The following is an 18,108-nucleotide window of genomic DNA, read 5'->3' as shown; positions in this document are numbered from 1 at the left end:
GAGGGGTTGATTGCTAACCCTTTTCCGCTTGCCTTCTTGAGGACTTACAGTGGCCTTTGTTAGGACTTCCTGCGAGCACAAACATAAACACACCAACAAAAACAGAGCCTCTTTCGAGGGCTTGGCCAGATGAATGCATGTCTAAGTCCTATTCCTCATGTTAAGAATGAAAGAAAGCGATAAAATGCGAGAAAAGGTAAAATGAAACGAGATCAATACCAAACGGATTATGATTCGTAAACTGCAGCAAAATAAGAAACAAAACCAGAGATCCCGTGAGCGAGCTAGCAAAGGCAACAACAAATAGTCAGCACACCGATTAGCCATATAAGCAAACAAGGATTAACGTCGTGAAAATAAATCACGCGTCCACGTATGCATCAAGCATAATCACAATACACCTGCAAGAGGAACAAGCAATCGAGACAAACAAGTATAAAGTGAAAGACGTGTCTCCAAGATGAGAACACGACACAAGGAAGTGAAGTTGTGTCCCGCAAATAAAGCGGAACACAAATGAGATAAACGTCATTGGTAATTTCCTTTCTAAATGCCTTGTATACTAGCACGCAAGTTAGAGATGATAAAACACCGCAATCAGAATTGCGTTATTATATTATAAGCTAAACCGAAAATGAAATATAGAATAAGAGGTGAAAACATGGAGAAAGCAAGTCAAAATTAACATAGGCATGAAGATACCAGAGCAAACAAACTTTCAAGCGAAGAAACAACATGAAAAGAACAAAAGAAACAAGTATGCGTCGACCTGAGCAGGCATATATGTGCGTCGACCTGAGCAAACCCGAGCTTAGAAAGAAGTCTATGCGTCGACCTGAAGAAATCATGCGTCGATCTGAACAGGGCATGCGTCGACCTGAAGGGTCGACCTGAGCAAACCCGAGCCTGGTATGAGAGTTTATGCGTTGATTTGAGCAAAATCATGTGTCGACCTAAGCAGGAAAAAAAGCTATGCGTCGATCTGAAGAGTCGACCTGAGCAAACCCGAGCTCAGCAAAGGTGTTATGCGTTGACCTATAGGGTCGACCTGAGCATACTCGCTCAGCACAAACAGCAAAAAAAAACAGTTTCACGAAAGCAACCGAAATGCGATCCACCACAAACGACCATCATACGATCAACAACAAAACATGCAATTTTAAAATCCAAGAGCATTCATATTGTTCAACATGTAAGATTCAATTCATGCATGAAAATTAACATCGAATGATATGCAAACAATCGACGCATCGGCGTCGCAACATGAGCACGAATTGGCAATTATGAGCATCAAAAGAAAGATCAAACATCCACGATTAACCATGATTTCAAAAAATCAATGAGTGCACAATGTGATATCTAATCAACAAACATCTCATGCTTTGCAAGCATGAACATTAACAACGAGTCGACATGCGACAAGCTCAAAAATCATGAACTAGTAAGATGCAAGTGATAAAGAGAAACTTCAAACGATTTCGGCCTTGATCATTATCCACAAGTAATGACTAATAAGGTTCAATAACAACAAGGCTCAATGAACCGATTCACACTCAAAGAACTCAATCTAGCATTTTAACAAACATTTATCATGCAAAAACTAGATCATAGACATGGTGAGTATATCATCAAGATTAATTCATCACCAAAACTCAAATTTATTCAATTAAACATAATTGCCATGTATCATCAATCAACAATCCATTATCGCATGCTAAAACTCAAAATTAAGCACCTGTGCTTCACACACTCAAATTATCGAACACTTAGCATGCAATATATTGAATCATAAGTAATTTGCATATATCATCAACAACAATCCACCAATAGGTCTCATATTCAATCAATTGAACAAAATCAACATGAATCAATCAATCAAAATACAAACATCATCCTCAATTATCACAAATCCATCATCCACAATCAAAATCATAATCAATTAGCATATTAATTTTAAATCAAGCCATAATATCAAAGATCTAATAAGATTTATAGTGAATTTACTGGATCAAATGAAGAGATCAAGATCAGATGAATCACGAACACGACGTGAACACGGATACAAAGCGAACACGAACGAAATCCAAGAGATGAGGAGGGAGAGAGAGGCGCACAAGCTTTGGAGAGGAGAGGGAGTTCGAATTTGATGATCAATGATGAAGGAAGATCTTCATTCTTGCTTTGATCTTGATTTGTTCTTGAGATTTTGATGAAGATTATTGGAGATTATAAGTGATTTGGTAGTTTTGATTCAAGAGAATTGAGAGAAATGTTTTGAGAATTTTGGGAGAATTGAAGTTATGAGAGAAAAAGAGGGAAAATGGTTTATATAGTGAGTGGTAAAATGTCAAAAATGCCCCTAACTTTATTATTTTTGAGCTTTTTACGGGAAACACGAATCGGCGGAAAAATCGGGAACATAACCAACGCCAACTCGAAGATGACTAAATTTGTGACTCGTGGCCGCGAGAATCGCCGTCATACGATAAACGGTGAAAAAGTTATGCGCGTCTGAGCAGCGAGAATTTTTATCAGTTCATCTGACGCAAACGTGCAGAATTTTGTAAGTAACGCTCAAAGAACGCGATGAAACTCTACTTTCCACTCGAGATCTGAACCTGAGTATGTGACGATGAATTGATACTGACGAAATTTCGGAGAGAATGCCGCCGGAATGGACTTCATATGATAAAAATCGAAGAAGTTATGAATTTTCAAACTTGCCGCGACATACCCGAAAACTAACTTTTTCTTGTAAATCACGACAAACTTCAAAATGCTGGGAATTTTCGGTGTATAATTGGTCTTCGGTCCGAACATATGAAACTTCGGGGACAATGGCACGAAGTTGCAGTTAAAATTTCGAACAAATCCAACAAGCAGATCATGAGATATGAATTTTTAAGCGTCCTGGAGACTGCAGTACAATAAACCCGAAATATCGAAAACAAATACTTTTCGTCCCCTTCCTTTATGAATTGATTTCCAGCCCGAACACAAAAGATGTAGAGAATAGCAAAAACCTCCCAGCATCGCGGGAATCAAACACATATCACCTTCCAGACGAGAGTTACTATTTTGTATTGTTCATCGTATAACAGAGTTTTGTAACGCATTTTCTCAAAACTACTTGAACCCTTCAATAATTTTCTTCAATTTTCGAATAACGAAATAAACGTCATTCGTAACTTATAGCTCAGATAAAGAGGGCAAATTTTGGGGTGTAACATAGGGTCAAGGAGTATAAGGCTGTTATGAATGTTAAATATAGAGTTCTGGATTGAGATATATAGGAGGTGAAGCTCCAGTGGTGTCATCCTCGAAATGGTTTCGTCAAGGTGAATGTGGATGGTGCAAGAAATAAATATGGGTTGTCTGGTTGTGGTGGGGTAATTAGACACGATTCGGGGAGTTGGATTGTTGGATTCACCGAGAATGTTGGGCGTGGAAGTGCTTTGAATGCTTAACTGTGGGGCATTTATGAAGGTATCAAAATGGCTTTGCAATATGGTTTCAATTGTGTGGAGGTTAGTTCAGATTTTAAGCAAGCAATTGATCTTCTCTATTGGCCTAAGGAGCAGTAGTATGGTACCATGGGCAAACAAATTATTGAATTGATGTCAAAGTTTGAGAGGTGCAACTTGATGCATGATTTACGTGAAACCAATGAATGTGCTAATGATTTAGCTAGAGTTGGCATTGGTCTGCATGGAGGAATTAAAGTCTTTGATAATATTCCTCCTTTTTTTGTTAAACTCCTTTGAGAAGGATTTTAGAGGGATTTCTTCCTCTATGATTCTTGTCATGTAGTTTTTCTTCCTTTTGGGCTTCAGCCCTCCTTCGTATAAAAAAAAAAAATAGACCATTTGCATTTTGTACAAATAATTAGAAATAATTAGTTGCATCAAAGGATATATGTTCACAAAAGTGTCAAATTAGTTTTTAGTACCAGTGCAGCAAGGTACTTTCCATCTTAAATCAAATACTGGTACCAGCAAATTTTCAATATCACTCTTCTGAGAATCACTCGTAGATAACACAAGAATTAAGCTAAAAAATCTCGTTAATAACATTCCAACAGTTTTTATATGTACACAAGTAAATTCAAAAACAAAAAACATCTATATTCCTTAGTGAACCAAGCACTTGAAAGAACTTCAAGTTTAAAAAATGGAGATGTTACAATATAAAAATTCAATAAATGAATATTTATGCTAGCATATGACTCTGAAAATTAGAGAAAAATATTAGGGAATGGCTTCCAAAACATAAGCACCAGAGTTGCTTTTGTTACCTTCATTATATCTCCAACTACCAACCATGTGCATACTCATAGCAATATCTTTGTTATCTTCATTTGATGGTGATATGATGAAATACATTTTGCAATCAACGGAACCGGTCATCTTAGTCGTGACAATCTTTTCCGCTTCCGATTCTTCTTATGTATAACAACACTTTCTGTGTTGCGGATTCTAGGAATAGCAGCCGAAATTGAAGAATTTTTGCCAACATAGGTTCTACCTTTCTTTGAAACCCATTTCAAAGGCATATTATTAACTATAGTACCAATATCAGGAGAATTATTCAATTCAACAAATTTCTGTATGTGATCTAGCATTTGGTGGGTCCAAGCCAATGACAGGTCCAAATCAAATGAATCGTCTACAGGTTTTCTCCTTAGATCCGTCAAAACCTCGTCAAATGACCGAAAAGACATTGACGGTTGACAACCTTTAAGATTTTCACAAATCATGTTTACTTTGATCACATGCTTGCAAAGGTTACCTTGTAATGACCAAGAACAATCGCATGATGAAAATTCAGATCCCGGATTCCACACTATGTGTGTTAAGCTGTTGTCTTTTTGGCTCGCAACTTTGGCAAAGAGACGGTCCTTATCGTCCAAGGTGACAGCAGAGTCGGGAATTTGAAGTGCTCGATGCCATGATGTAGAAGCAATATATCCCTCCTTCACATTCTGGAAAGAATCACTTTCATCAGCAAAACGATCAAGCCAGTAGCTTGAATGCAACTCGGTTGTTAACTTGTGGACTAACCAATCTACTCTTTGCAGCGCTCCTAGATGTGAATCGTCAAAAAGTTTCGCTTTCAGTTTAACATGGTAGGCTTCTAATGCTCCAGAAGCTTCCTGGCTTGCTAGTGGAAAATTTCTCATTGTCGAAAGCCACATTTCTAAAGGAAAAAAAAAGTGGAAAGACAGGGTAAGGACACAACAAACAAGTTAACGTCAATGTTGTCAGATACCGGCTATAGCAGAGTTATAGCCATATACCATAGCGGATAATTTCGAACAAATAGCTATTCTTATGTGGTACGTTATTTAGTAAAAACTGTTGTCAAATAGCAGCGCTATATATATAGCATAGCAAAAACTGAACAAACTTTTATTTTCTGCAATCCATGATTCACAACACTAGTTAACAATAACATATCAGTTGTAACACCCAAACATGTATTTTTTTGTGTATGCAATAGAGAAGAGGAGAAAGATCTAACCAATCTTGGGCAGCCATGAGACTTTGAAATATTCCATAAAATCAGTTTGATCAACAAAATCCAACATAAATTGTTCTAAGGCAACTGATGTATTAGTGCCTCCCCAAATGCTGTACACTAATGTTCCAAGACGCTTAAAAATCTCGCGCCGAACTTCAATATTATTGCATTTCCTAACAATATTCCTTAGCCATGATCTACGAATGCGCCATAGTGAAAATAGGACTGGACAACCAAATATATCACTGTAAAAGCAAACAATTGATGTAAGAAAATTAAACACATCTATCAACATTAAACAACTCTTGTTTTCTAAGCAATAAATCTTGCCTCAAAAGATCAATATCAGCGGCAGCGTCATCAATTAAAAACCCATTGGCTTTCCATCCAGGCTCAACGCTACGAGCTCGATCAATTAAAGCTTTCAGCCACTTAGACACATCAGGTTTTGCAAAGCTACGTGTAATGATCCATGCGACAGGAAGTGCGTGTTGTCTTGAATCAAAAACAAGTAGTGTGAACAAAGGATACTGCCAAAAGAAAAAAGATAACTAAGTTAGGTTGACTGAAAATATACTGCAATAGTGCAATGTGAACATAATTACTATTCTCTTAGATCTAGAGTAACTTAAAACTCAAGAAAGAAAAATAATTACTTTAAGCCTCTTTACACCAAAGGACGAGTCTGTTGCAACAACACTGCGATGACCAAAACGAACCATTTGTTGCAGCTGCCATTCTGTTTGGATTCCTAGGATGAAAGGGTCAGACTCTGAAGTATCTTGATGAAAAAATACAGATTTTTGATTGCGTTCGACCCACATTCGGATGCTAGCTTGATCGTCCAGATCAAGCTCGTGAGTAGATCTCTTGATAATCATGCCTAGCTTGTGAACATATTGAGAAGCAAGGCTATTGGCTTTTGCATTTGAACCACAATAACGCTCAACTCCTTCTATGTGTTTCTCCAAAATATTCTCTTCTGGAATGCCAAGATATATCATGGACATTGTTTGTTGCTGAATTTCATTGCATATATATGGAATTTTTTTGGCGCCAGGGCCAATAGCATCCTTATCAAGTGGCCCGTGACAGATAAATCCAGACGTGTTAACATGACGCCTATCATTGTATACAATAAGCGCAAGTGATGGACGAGCATAAAGACGTTTGACAACAAAATGACAGGTACAACCACGCATCGATTGAGGTCTAGCAGCACGATTTCGAGTGTTAAGTCGATATCTCCGACTAGGAAGTATCTCTCCACCCTCACCATAATTTTCTGGGCCAAACGAACACCAATACCTTCACATAGAATAAAAAGTCAACATGAAAACATAAGAATTGGAATCCTCGTCAGGCCCATGACTTCTTAAGTATCACCCTATTAGTTTGCTAGTATGCTATGGATTCTAAATTCCGGACAACAAAAGGAAAATGGTACAAACTTATGATGATTTGCAACCTTAGGAAACTTAACAAGGATAAATTTTCTAAAAGGAAAACACAACATCATTTCACCAAGAACAAAGTCCAATATGATAAGATAAGCATTTCTGTTCTGACCGTTCACAAGGCCCATAGCGAAAGGCCTGAGAGCAACATCAAGCGAAAGAGCGCAAGGAGTAGGAGAGGTCCCTCATTCCACCAAGGGCAGATGATTCCGCCCTCCAGACGCGTCGATCGACGTCTGATTAGATCCAACGGCCACCTGCACAACACGCCTCCTCTCACGCGCCTCCTTTCATGCGCACGATTTTAACCGCTTACACTATACAAGAAGGAAAGCGAGTCATTTCAGGTATTCATATCCATTCTCATGTTACTTCTTATTCTCTCATTGACTTTGGCATTGGAGTGCTATCCCCGTAGATCAGCCCCCACTCCGCCGCACTAAAAGTTTGCTCCACCGATCCAAGATCTCATCTCACCATCTCACTGATCATTTCCATTTCCCTAGCGGAACAACTTTAATCCTAGTTATGAACATGACCACTTAAATTTCAAATTATTAGTTTTCTAGTTCGCTATTAATTTGAAACTTCATAACAAGGATCACAATTTCTACAAGGGAAACATGAAATCATTTCACACCACCAAATTCCAAACTCTACCATATTATACAAACCAAACAAACAAGAAAATACTAGAAAATGTTTTTCAAAAATATTACAAAAATGGAACAATCATCTAATCACATAACCAAAACAGTAAAAACTATAATACACAAACAAAACAAAAAAACTCGATCATAATAATTATGAATGAAGTGTAGGAATCAAGGCAGAAACTCACAGCCTATACTCAAGATACTCATCATCCTTGTACTCCTTCAAGGCACCAATAGTCCGTTTCCTTCCTCGTTCGATATGAAACCGAGTCGGACACAACACATTAGAGCACTCACCAATTATAAAAGCATCAACTCTATCATAAGGAATAAGAGCAACCTCATCATGATGCTGACCATTCCCAAACTTAGTCCAAGTCAAGTCAGCAGCCGAAAACTCTTCCTCCGGCGGGTCTTGCAGAGGAATATCCCCTACTGATTCAACTATAGCCACCTCCATAAGTGTACAACAACAAAACAGAAAAATAAACTTTTCTCTTGTTATGTATTACATGAATTGAACAGAACGCTCTGAAAAACCATTCAGAAAGAACCTTTTGAGATAACCTGTGTAGTTAATCGCGGCCAATAGAGGCGCTGCTGCGGAGGGGAGGGGAGGGGAGTGGGCGTTGGCGTTGGCGGCTACAGTGATGTCAGGTCGGCGGCGGGCATCACTGTCGTGGCTGCCGGAGGCATTTCACGAGAACGACACGGCGGCTGAAGAATTACAGTAAGAGTGATGGTGAAGAAGAAATGGGAAATTACGGTGCGAACCAGCGGCGTGCTTGAATTTGCTAGGTTAAACGGAGTAGAGAAAAGGACTCAACCTTTGCCAAGTAATACGATGTAAGAAAAATAAAATTATTTAGTAATAAACTAAACTAAAGAGAATAATTGTTATGCATAACTCAGTCACTTAGCTAACTATTCGTAAGTAACATTTTATATATATGATTGAATAAAAAAATCAAAGAACTATAGAAATTTAACAATAATGTAAAATTTCTTTATATGGTCAATGAATTTCAATTGAATTATAAACTAAGAATTCTTAACTTTAAGTTATTTTATTGTAATAATAAGGTGGTTTTAAGTTTTTTTTCTATAAGCTAGTGCTTTAAGTTAACTAATATGTGCACTGTTGACCTTATTTCTAAACTCTGTTAAAAAAAGGTTATGTGACACTAATGTTGTTGATGTGTCAGTTAACGTTGTTCAATATTGTTGAATATGTATTTGTCTTATTCTAAAATAGTTAAGTTGCTTGAATCCCAAAATTAGAGAAGAGAACCCTAACTTTGTTGAGTGAGAGAGAATAAAGAGTGAGAGAACTACGAGGGAGAAGAAGGATAAACGCAGAAGGAGATGAAAGCAGTGGACGACGGAGAAAAAGGTAAACACGGAAGGAGACGAAGTTAATGAAAGTGACGAAAGCGTGAAAACGAGGTATGTTTCCTTTCCCCTAATGTAATTATGATTCTCATTTTAGGGTTTGTTTGTGAGTCTTCATTTTTTGTGTAATGGTAGTGGTAATGTAACTCTCCTTCTTATTTACTTGTTTGATTGAGTTTGATGTAACTGTGGGACTGTATGTTGCTTATTTGCTTTATTTGATTGAGTTTGATCTAATTGTGGGAATGTTTGTTGCTTACTCGCTTGTTGGGACTATATATTGTTGATGTAAACAGATCAAGATGGTACAAGATATATTTTATGTAGACTTTCATCACGGGGGATATTTTGTTGATACCAAATATGTAGAAGGAGAAGTGTCAAATTAGAGGTGTGGTGGTGATAGATGGAGTTATTTTGAAATTTGGGGGTTGTTAAAGAAATGCAGTATCCATGGGTACTTGAATTATGGTATGACTTTGTTGGAACACTAAAGGTGCTAGAAGACGACTTTGGTGCAATAGAAGTGCTAAATTGGTCCAAGACTAATAGAAAGGTTAAAATATACATGGTTCACCCTATTTCTCAACCTGATATAATAAAAGAAATTGTCCAACTTGAGGATGCCCATGATGCCCAACCTGAGGATGCCCAACCTAAAGATGCCCACAATGCCTAACTTGAGGATGCCCAAAATGCCCAACCTGAGGCCCAAGATGCCCAAAGTGATGACAGTGCATTTGGGTAAAGGTTTGATGACTCAGATGATGAGGTTTTAAACGATGGAATTGATGAGGTGTTGGTAGGAGAAGAAGATTTTTTCGCAAGCCAAAATGATCAACGTATTGATGAAATACTAGCAGATGAAACATCTCAAAATAAGAAGAGGAAGGGTGGGAGACCAAAGTAAAAGAAGGTAGCAGGCAGTTCCAAAAAGCACAAGGGAAAACCCAAAAAAAGAATAGTGGATGAAGGAAGTTCTATTGTAGTAGGTGATGAAACACCGAGTGAGGAAGATGTCCTTAATTTTGGAACTATGGCAAGAAATAAAGGTAAAAAGGTATGTAAGGGTTTGTCAGATTTTGATTATGTAACTGAAGAGTTAGAAAATGATGATGATATGAGTAGTGATTATTCAGATGAGGGTACAAAGGTCAAATACCATCATTTGTCGTGCCTAAGAAGTTTAATGACTATAAATGGTTATTGAGAAGCATGTCTTCAACAAATAAGGAGTTTAAGGAAACAATTGCAAGTTATGTTGTTCATAATGGTAAGGATTTATGGTTTCTAAAGAATGAGAAGACAAGGGTTAGAGTGGGATGTAAGGAAGGGTGTGGATGGGTTACTTTGTGTTCCAATTTGCCTATTGAGGATACATGGCAATTGAGAACGTTGAATGACAATCACACATACAATAGGGAGTTTAATGTTAGAATGCTTAACACTAATTGCCTTAGGAGTAAATTGTACTCAACAGTTAGAATCAACCCATATGTGAAACTTACTATAATATATGAAAAAGTTCATGAGAAATGGAATACTAGTATGAGTAGGATGAAAGCTTACAAGGCACGAAAGGCAACACTTAATATTGTTGAAGGGTCATTCAAGTAGCAATATCGTAGATTGTATGACTACACACATGAGTTGTTCAGTCAAACCCAAACAACACCATTAAGTTGAATGTCTAACCAACTGAACAACAACCAGTTGAAATTGAACAGCAACCTGAAGAATATGTCAGTAGGCCATTATTGCCAAGTTTTCAGTGGTTGTATATGTGCCTTGATGCTCGCAAGAGAAGTTTTCTTGTTTGTAGGCCAAGCCAATTATAGGAGTGGATTGATGTTTTCTCAAAGGTAATTATAGAGGACAGATTCTTGCAGCACTAGGTAGAGACCCTAATGATCAGATGTTACCCATTGCATTGGCTGTGGTTGAAGCAAAAACTAAAGACTCATGGGATTGGTTCCTTGATCTTCTAGTTCAGGACTTGGGAGGTCTAGCAATTTGCAAACATATTACTTTCATATTAGATCAGTAGAAGGTATTGCTTGGTACATTTGACTGATGAGGTGTGCGATATCTCTTTCTTGTTCAAATGCCATCATCAAGAACCTTTGGAAAAGTTGTTGTGATCAAAACTTTTTGACACTTGTCACCAACGCCTCCATTTGACAATTGACATCAACACATCCATTTCTAAGCCTGTATATGACTATGCATCTTTACATTTAAAACCTTTTTAAGTGCATCATCTTATTTATGTGCATTAAAGCATTATTTTTATTTATTCATGCATTATTTAATCTTCCATTCAAATAAGTTTTGATCACGTATTTGTGTTGTTGTGTAGTTGCATGTCTATTTGTGCATATTGTTACATTTAGCATGTTTATCTTCGTATATCTGTAATATATCCTTTAATATTGTATATTCCTTTTAGCTATGTATATCTCATTTGTTTCTCTAAAGTATCATTTGCGTTGTTTTTTTTTTTTTTGCGTTTAGGCTAATTAGCCCTTATCTATTTTTTATCTTGTCAAAGGGGGAGAAGTTGTAATGTGAATCTATATTTGATTTATGTGTTTTATGGTGTTCGTGTTTCAGGGGGATCACAAGCAATTAGAGGAAAGCATTTATCACACTTTGCTTCTGCTTAAAGTTGATTGAGTTCCAATTGCAAGCTTGCCAAACATCAAAAAGAGGGAGACTAGAGTTGCATCGCATGTCTCTGATACCTTTAAGGGTTATGGTTTTGATTGCTTGTCTTTTAAGCTTTTGATTTTAGTTTTTATATCATTGAGTTGCCTTATCAATTGCATTTTTATGGATTGATTTTTAGATTCGTATTTTAGCATTCATAAATAAAAGTGTTTGATTATAGCTTAAGCAATATGATTAAAATTAATCTATTGAGTTTTTGAATAAAAAACTATGCTTGATAATGATTCTAGTCATGACCATTGTAGAATCTCAAAATCCTTTGAAATTTTGTGAAAAAAATGATTATGCTTGTATGATTCGGATCACATAGTTAGTCTGACTCGAATCAGACCCACCGAAAATTCAGGAATACATTTTTGATTTTATTGATTCGAATCACAAAAAGTTCTGGTTCGAATCACAGGAGTGCCTGATTCAAATCAAACTGAAATGGAAATTATCCTAGTTTCTTCTGGAACTTTGATTTGAATCATCAGGTTGTCTGATTCGAATCATGCGACTCGAATCACACAAATGGGTTTCATATGGTTTTTACTTCATAATTTAAATCACTCGGTTTTCTGATTCCAATCATACTTCTTGCTAGATTCAAATCATACACTATTTTTACTTATTTTTGTGCTAGATCTCTAACACATATAAATACCATTTTCTCTCAAAACCTTTAAATGTTAGAAAATATACACTTCCAACATTGATTTAAAAAATCAAAAACTACTTGCTCTCTCATATTTTCAAAAGAGGTTTGAATCTTTCTTAAACATTTACAAACAATTTCTTTCATCTTCCACCTCATTCTTTTTCCATTGTTGCACGGGTCTGAATATAATTTTTTGGAGACTTGTGATAGTTGAGGAAATTCATTTATTGAATTTAACGTTTCTTTGAATATTTGATTAAGATTTCAGAGGTTCATAAGGTGTGTGGTGTTATGGCTAGTTTTGTAAAATTCAGTGAAAAATAAGAAGATTATACTCTCCAGGTTCATTGTAACACCCTATTGCCGACTCAGAAAATAATTCAAATAAATCAAATAATATAATCATCCAAGGGTGTCACGCATTCTCAAATAAACCACAAGTTATTGAATTCAACAGTTTTGCAGCAAAAAATGAAACATTTTGCAACATCGTCACGTATCTCATAAATCAAAATTACTCGAAATAAACATCAGTTTATGACAAACAACTCAATAATCATCCAAACAAAAGGAAATATCGTTCCATCCTTTATGTTAAATACCAAAGCGACAAAAATGGTAATAAAACGAAATAGAAACAAAGAAGGAGATAGTGACCACCTTTTCTCAATTCAATAGCACTACAGGTTACCTGAATTTGCAACATAGGCGTAAAACCACACAAAACAAAAAAGGGGTGAAAATAATCCTTATAAATGTCAGCAGTGATAATAATAATAATAATAATAATAATAATAATAATAATAATAATAATAATAATAATAATAATAATAATAATAATAATACATAGATCATTCTCACATGCAAACAACAACTCAATTTGTAATGAAAAATGCAAAATGCAATGAATAAATACCGGGAACTCTGAACTTTCCGGTAAAAATGCATGTAAAAATATTAAAATTTATGAAATTCCCGATAAAAATCTAAAGGATTGTATCAGAAATTTTGAAATTCCCGATAAAAACCTTACTTTTCACAAGATTTTCGGTAAAAGTGTGAAATTTCCGATATCGCTCGGGAGGTTTTGTAATTTGCTCAAATTCTTAGTGAATTTTGAAAAATAATTGAAAATTTTGCAAAGTTAAGATAGTCGATTCATTGAGTTTATAAGGGTGTTGAGTTTAAATGAGTTGGGCAGGTTAAATCCTCAATAACAGGCCATTGGTTCGGTGCAACCCAACAATTCTCAGCCCAGTCCATACCCTTTCGCAATCCCCAGACACACGCGCTGACCAGTCGCGTCTCTATCCACTTCCACTTTCTCCCTCACTTCTCAATCAATTTCATTTCAATACTACGCTCCCAAAATTATTGAAAAAGAAAAAAAAGAAAAACCTAAACAAATCTTTCAAATCCTTCTTCTTCAGATCCAAACACAACACTGAATAAAACCCCCTCTTCACAAAACTTGATTCCGTTTCAAATTCTTCTTTCATTCGCCGCATTTTCATTTTCCCCTAATTTTTTCCGGTTATCGGAAATTCCGATGTCGGCTTCCACCGTGTCAATCACGGCGGCCAACCCGGGGACGCGACGGAGACCCGTCGTCGTCACCGAGAAGAAAACCGCCAGTAATCTCGAACTCCTCGCTAACGACGTCACGGCTTCTCCGAACGCCGGTGACGGCAAGACTCCGTCAAACGTCGGCAATGGTCGGGACTTGAGCCATCACTCGATTCGCGGCGAGGCTGTTCTTTACAAGGATGTTACGCCAGCGGCAAGGAGGGTTAACGGCGGGGATTCTGCTGCCGCTACGCCGCGGCGGGTGCGGAAGACCGTTGGGAAGTCGGAGAAACAGAGGTGGGTTACTGTGGCGAGGATCTTTGCGAAGAATTTTGTGTTATTGGCGATGCTTGCTGGGTTGGTTCAGTTGATTAGGTGGTTTGCGTTGAAATCCGGTGAAGGAGTTGTTGGTGGTGGATACAGTGGGTTGCCGGAATATGAGGACCGGATTTTGGAAATGGAGGGGTTGTTAAAGAAGACGACGAAGATGATTCAGGTGCAGGTGGATGTGGTGGATACGAAGGTTGGAGGGTTGAGGAAAGAAATGGACGCGAAAATTGAGCAACAAGGTGCATTCTTGGAGAATGAGTTGAAGAAATTGGTGACAAAGGGTGAGAAATTGGAGAGACATTTGGATGAGTTGAAAGTGGAAGATTTGTTAACAAAGGAAGAGTTTGAGAAATTTGTTGAGGGTTTGAACAAGGGGAAGGGGAATAGTTATGAAGGTGCTGGTTTGGATGAGATAAGGGAATATGCAAGAGGGGTGGTTGAGAGTGAGATTGAGAAGCATGCGGCAGATGGGCTTGGGAGGGTGGATTATGCCCTTGCGAACGGTGGAGCCGCAGTTGTGAGGCATTCGGATCCGTATGATATGCGGAGGGGGAAATTGTTCTTGTTGTCTCCCGGAAATGGTGTTCATCCCAATGCTGATAAGATGTTGAAGCCGAGTTTTGGGGAGCCCGGACAGTGTTTTCCGTTGAAAGGTAGCAGCGGGTTTGTTCAGATTAAGCTGCGTGCTGAAATTATTCCTGAGGCTATTACCTTGGAACATGTTGCAAAGGTGATGCAATGCATATTCTTTTTAACTATAAACAGTTATTACTCTCTTGTTTTGTCATGTTTCCAATAAGTTTGTAGTATAATCTTTGACTTGCTGCTAGTGTTTTTTGTACTTCATTGAGTTTATGAACATTTGGAGTGGTTGAGATGCTTGTTATAGAAATTTGATGACGCACATGCATATATACTAATTTGCATGGTTGGAGAAACAATTAAAACACTGTTATATGTGAAAGTATGAAGTTTACTGCATTTATCTTCTTATTATTCAAACATAGCAATGATTCCGTGGTCTTTTCTTGATATACTTTTGTGCGTGTTAATTATATTCTACTATATATCGTCGAGTCTCCAAAACCTTTCTTGAATCTCTAGTCTTATATATTTTTTTGTCAAATTTGTTTTCTTTTTTCAATACCATTTCTTTATGTGCATCCTGTTAATTTAATTTTTGTAGTCATGTGTCTTATATGATATTGTGCTCTGTGTTTGAGGACATATGTGTTACTCAAAAAGACCATTAAATTTTCTCATAAGGAGAGAGCACAACACTGACAACAGATATTAAAGTCCGTGTGATAATTCATATTGACACTTCAAATAAAATAATTTGAAAGAATTTAGCTCATGTAGTTTGAACTTTTGACTTCTGGTTAAGAAAACAAATAATTGCTTCTGTATAACTTATTAACATGGTGGTACAACTCATTCCCACTTATACCAATATGAATCAACAAAGAAGTCATTGCTACTTAAAATTAATATTTGCTCCTAGTTAAAAAAACTCAACATAGTACATCTTATTATGCTGTACATATTTTCTCTGGCCATTTACGTTATGATTGGGATATGCTCAATGTTATTATTATGCTTTTCAAGAGACCTCACTAATTACTGTTCTAGTTCTGGGTTGTTAAAGAGGTTTCGCCTTAGACAGGGTTAATTGTGATGAATTTCACAATGTTAGTTGTTTTGATGTAATAGTATACCTATTGCTGAGACGGTTGGCAAATGTGACGTATGTGTCTGTTACTGTCAATTGTATGATTTAGATGCCTTAAGATTTTTGGTGTATTTTGTCATATTTGGTGAGTTGTGTGGGTTTTTTTGGCTTATTTTCCATCCAAGTCCAACCTGCAGTTTTTGCTGTTGCTCCTGATTGCTCCACAGCTAGTGTATTTAAGTTTGCAACTTTCTTTGGAGAGGACTATTCTCTACTGTAATGATGAATACAGTGGGGTTTTAGTAGTTTTTTTTTTAATAAAAAGAAGTAGTTTTTTATTTAATAAAATAAAGTAGTTTTTTACGTGTTTGGATACTTTTCAGAAAACATACAAAATTTTGAAACAATCCTGTGGGTTATTAAAATATTGGTAGACTGGTTGCCTTATTGCTGTTGCAGGGTTAGTGTCTTGGTTTTGATTGGATTCAAAATTTCCCTGGATTCTTCTTAATGGTGTTGAAGCTTCTTGCTTATATAATATTCTCTACGTATATTTTTTCTAGATATTGTTGTAATTGATTACACCATTGTCTTAGTTTTAACCATTTCAAATCACATTTTCCTTCATGCACTGTCAGTAATTCCCTTTATGTTTGTGTTGATGTATGATTGAAGTACTTTACTGTCTTCCATAACAGAACGTCCGTTAATTGATCAGTTTGAAAAGTTGACAAAAAACATAGTTTCTGTGTATATTTAACATGAAACTTTGTTGAATCTGGATCTATAACAACGATTCATATTACCTACTTTTATTGGCACGTTGCGATAAGATTGATACTGGATGTTATTCCAGCATCCTTTGTAAGTTCTCAAGTGATTGGACCAAAAACGAATAGAATAATTGAAGAGTTTAACTGTTCTAGAGGTGATTAAATTTTGTTAGATATGGATTGTATATATTTTCTTGTTGCTATACATGAACCCCTGAAATCTCCATTATTTATACTATTTAAAATTGGTTAGATACATTTAAACACTATATCTTTAACTGGTTAAGTTCATGCTTTTTTACTCGAGTTTAGGCTATATCTTCTGCCAGAACTCTACTGTTTTCCTGTGTAATTTATGCAGAATCTTTTTAGTCTGCTGATCTTGTGCTCTGGTTGTCACAATTTTGTATACTATTATCATTTAACAATTATGTTTATAGGGTTATGCACTGTGCACTTTGTTGTGGGTTCTCTTATGTTCGTATCGTTTTTTTTTTCTTTTTCTAATTTTGATGTAGAGTGTTTTTGCTTTTCTATTTAGTCACTCCGTCATTCATCATTTCTTTGAATATTGTTAGTATTGTACTGATATATTGTTTTTTCAACAGAGTGTTGCATATGATAGATCCAGTGCTCCTAAGGACTGTAGGATCTCTGGTTGGCTGCAGGGGCGAAATACCGATTCTCTAATTGATACTGAAAAGATGTTTCTTTTGGCAGAGTTTACATATGATCTTGAGAAAAGCAATGCTCAAACTTTTAATGTATTGAGTTCAGCAGGTTCTGGTCTTATCGACACCATAAGGTTCGATTTTACGTCAAATCATGGAAGTCCTTCACACACTTGTATATATCGCTTGAGAGTTCATGGTCACGAATCCGACTCAGTTTCAATGATGGCAATCGATTCATAAATGTATCATTTGTTTGTTTGAGAGTTATTCATCTGTGTAATTGTTCAGTATTATTTGTTTAGAGGTAGGTAGAAATCCATGGACTAAATATACTATAGATGCAGTCAGTAATGTCCTTGTTTGTGTATTTAACTTCTTATTGCTGCTTCAAATGGATTATGTATGTAGTGTATTTTGAATTAGGAAGATGATAGATTTCACACTTTTGGGTAACACAGTTTTGCTAATTTCTTTTCTTTATTGATTTTAGAATTAAAGTATATTTTTAGTCCTTATAAATCTTTTTTCTTTATGTTTAATCTTTCATTTTGTGATTTCAGTAATCTAATCTTACATGAAATATTTTACCACATGAGGGACTAAATATTGATTAAATTCTTGGCATGCAACTTGATAAGAATAAGAGAATATTTATGGGATTAAATGTATATAACAGATTCTACAGTAATAAATCAATT

At 36.3% G+C, this 18,108-nt stretch overlaps 2 protein-coding genes across 2 annotated transcripts; one reads left to right on the top strand and one right to left on the bottom strand.

Annotated features, from left to right (window-relative positions):
* Window positions 1-4,045: 4,045 nt before the first annotated feature.
* Window positions 4,046-8,519, bottom strand: LOC131627184 (uncharacterized). The gene is made up of 5 exons (XM_058898023.1): window positions 7,819-8,519; window positions 6,177-6,828; window positions 5,851-6,050; window positions 5,521-5,765; window positions 4,046-5,196 (listed from the first exon to the last, which is right to left on the bottom strand). Exons 1-5 carry the CDS (start codon window positions 8,091-8,093, stop codon window positions 4,403-4,405), a joined length of 2,166 nt encoding a protein of 721 aa, XP_058754006.1. The 5' UTR covers window positions 8,094-8,519; the 3' UTR covers window positions 4,046-4,402.
* A 5,172-nt stretch (window positions 8,520-13,691) lies between these two features.
* Window positions 13,692-17,852, top strand: LOC131627183 (SUN domain-containing protein 1-like). The gene is made up of 2 exons (XM_058898022.1): window positions 13,692-15,021; window positions 17,345-17,852. Exons 1-2 carry the CDS (start codon window positions 13,945-13,947, stop codon window positions 17,648-17,650), a joined length of 1,383 nt encoding a protein of 460 aa, XP_058754005.1. The 5' UTR covers window positions 13,692-13,944; the 3' UTR covers window positions 17,651-17,852.
* Window positions 17,853-18,108: the final 256 nt, after the last annotated feature.

This window comes from Vicia villosa, unplaced genomic scaffold, assembly GCF_029867415.1.
Source record: "Vicia villosa cultivar HV-30 ecotype Madison, WI unplaced genomic scaffold, Vvil1.0 ctg.000351F_1_1, whole genome shotgun sequence".
Classification (NCBI taxonomy): domain Eukaryota; kingdom Viridiplantae; phylum Streptophyta; class Magnoliopsida; order Fabales; family Fabaceae; genus Vicia; species Vicia villosa.
This window is presented reverse-complemented; position numbering and strand designations above follow the sequence as displayed.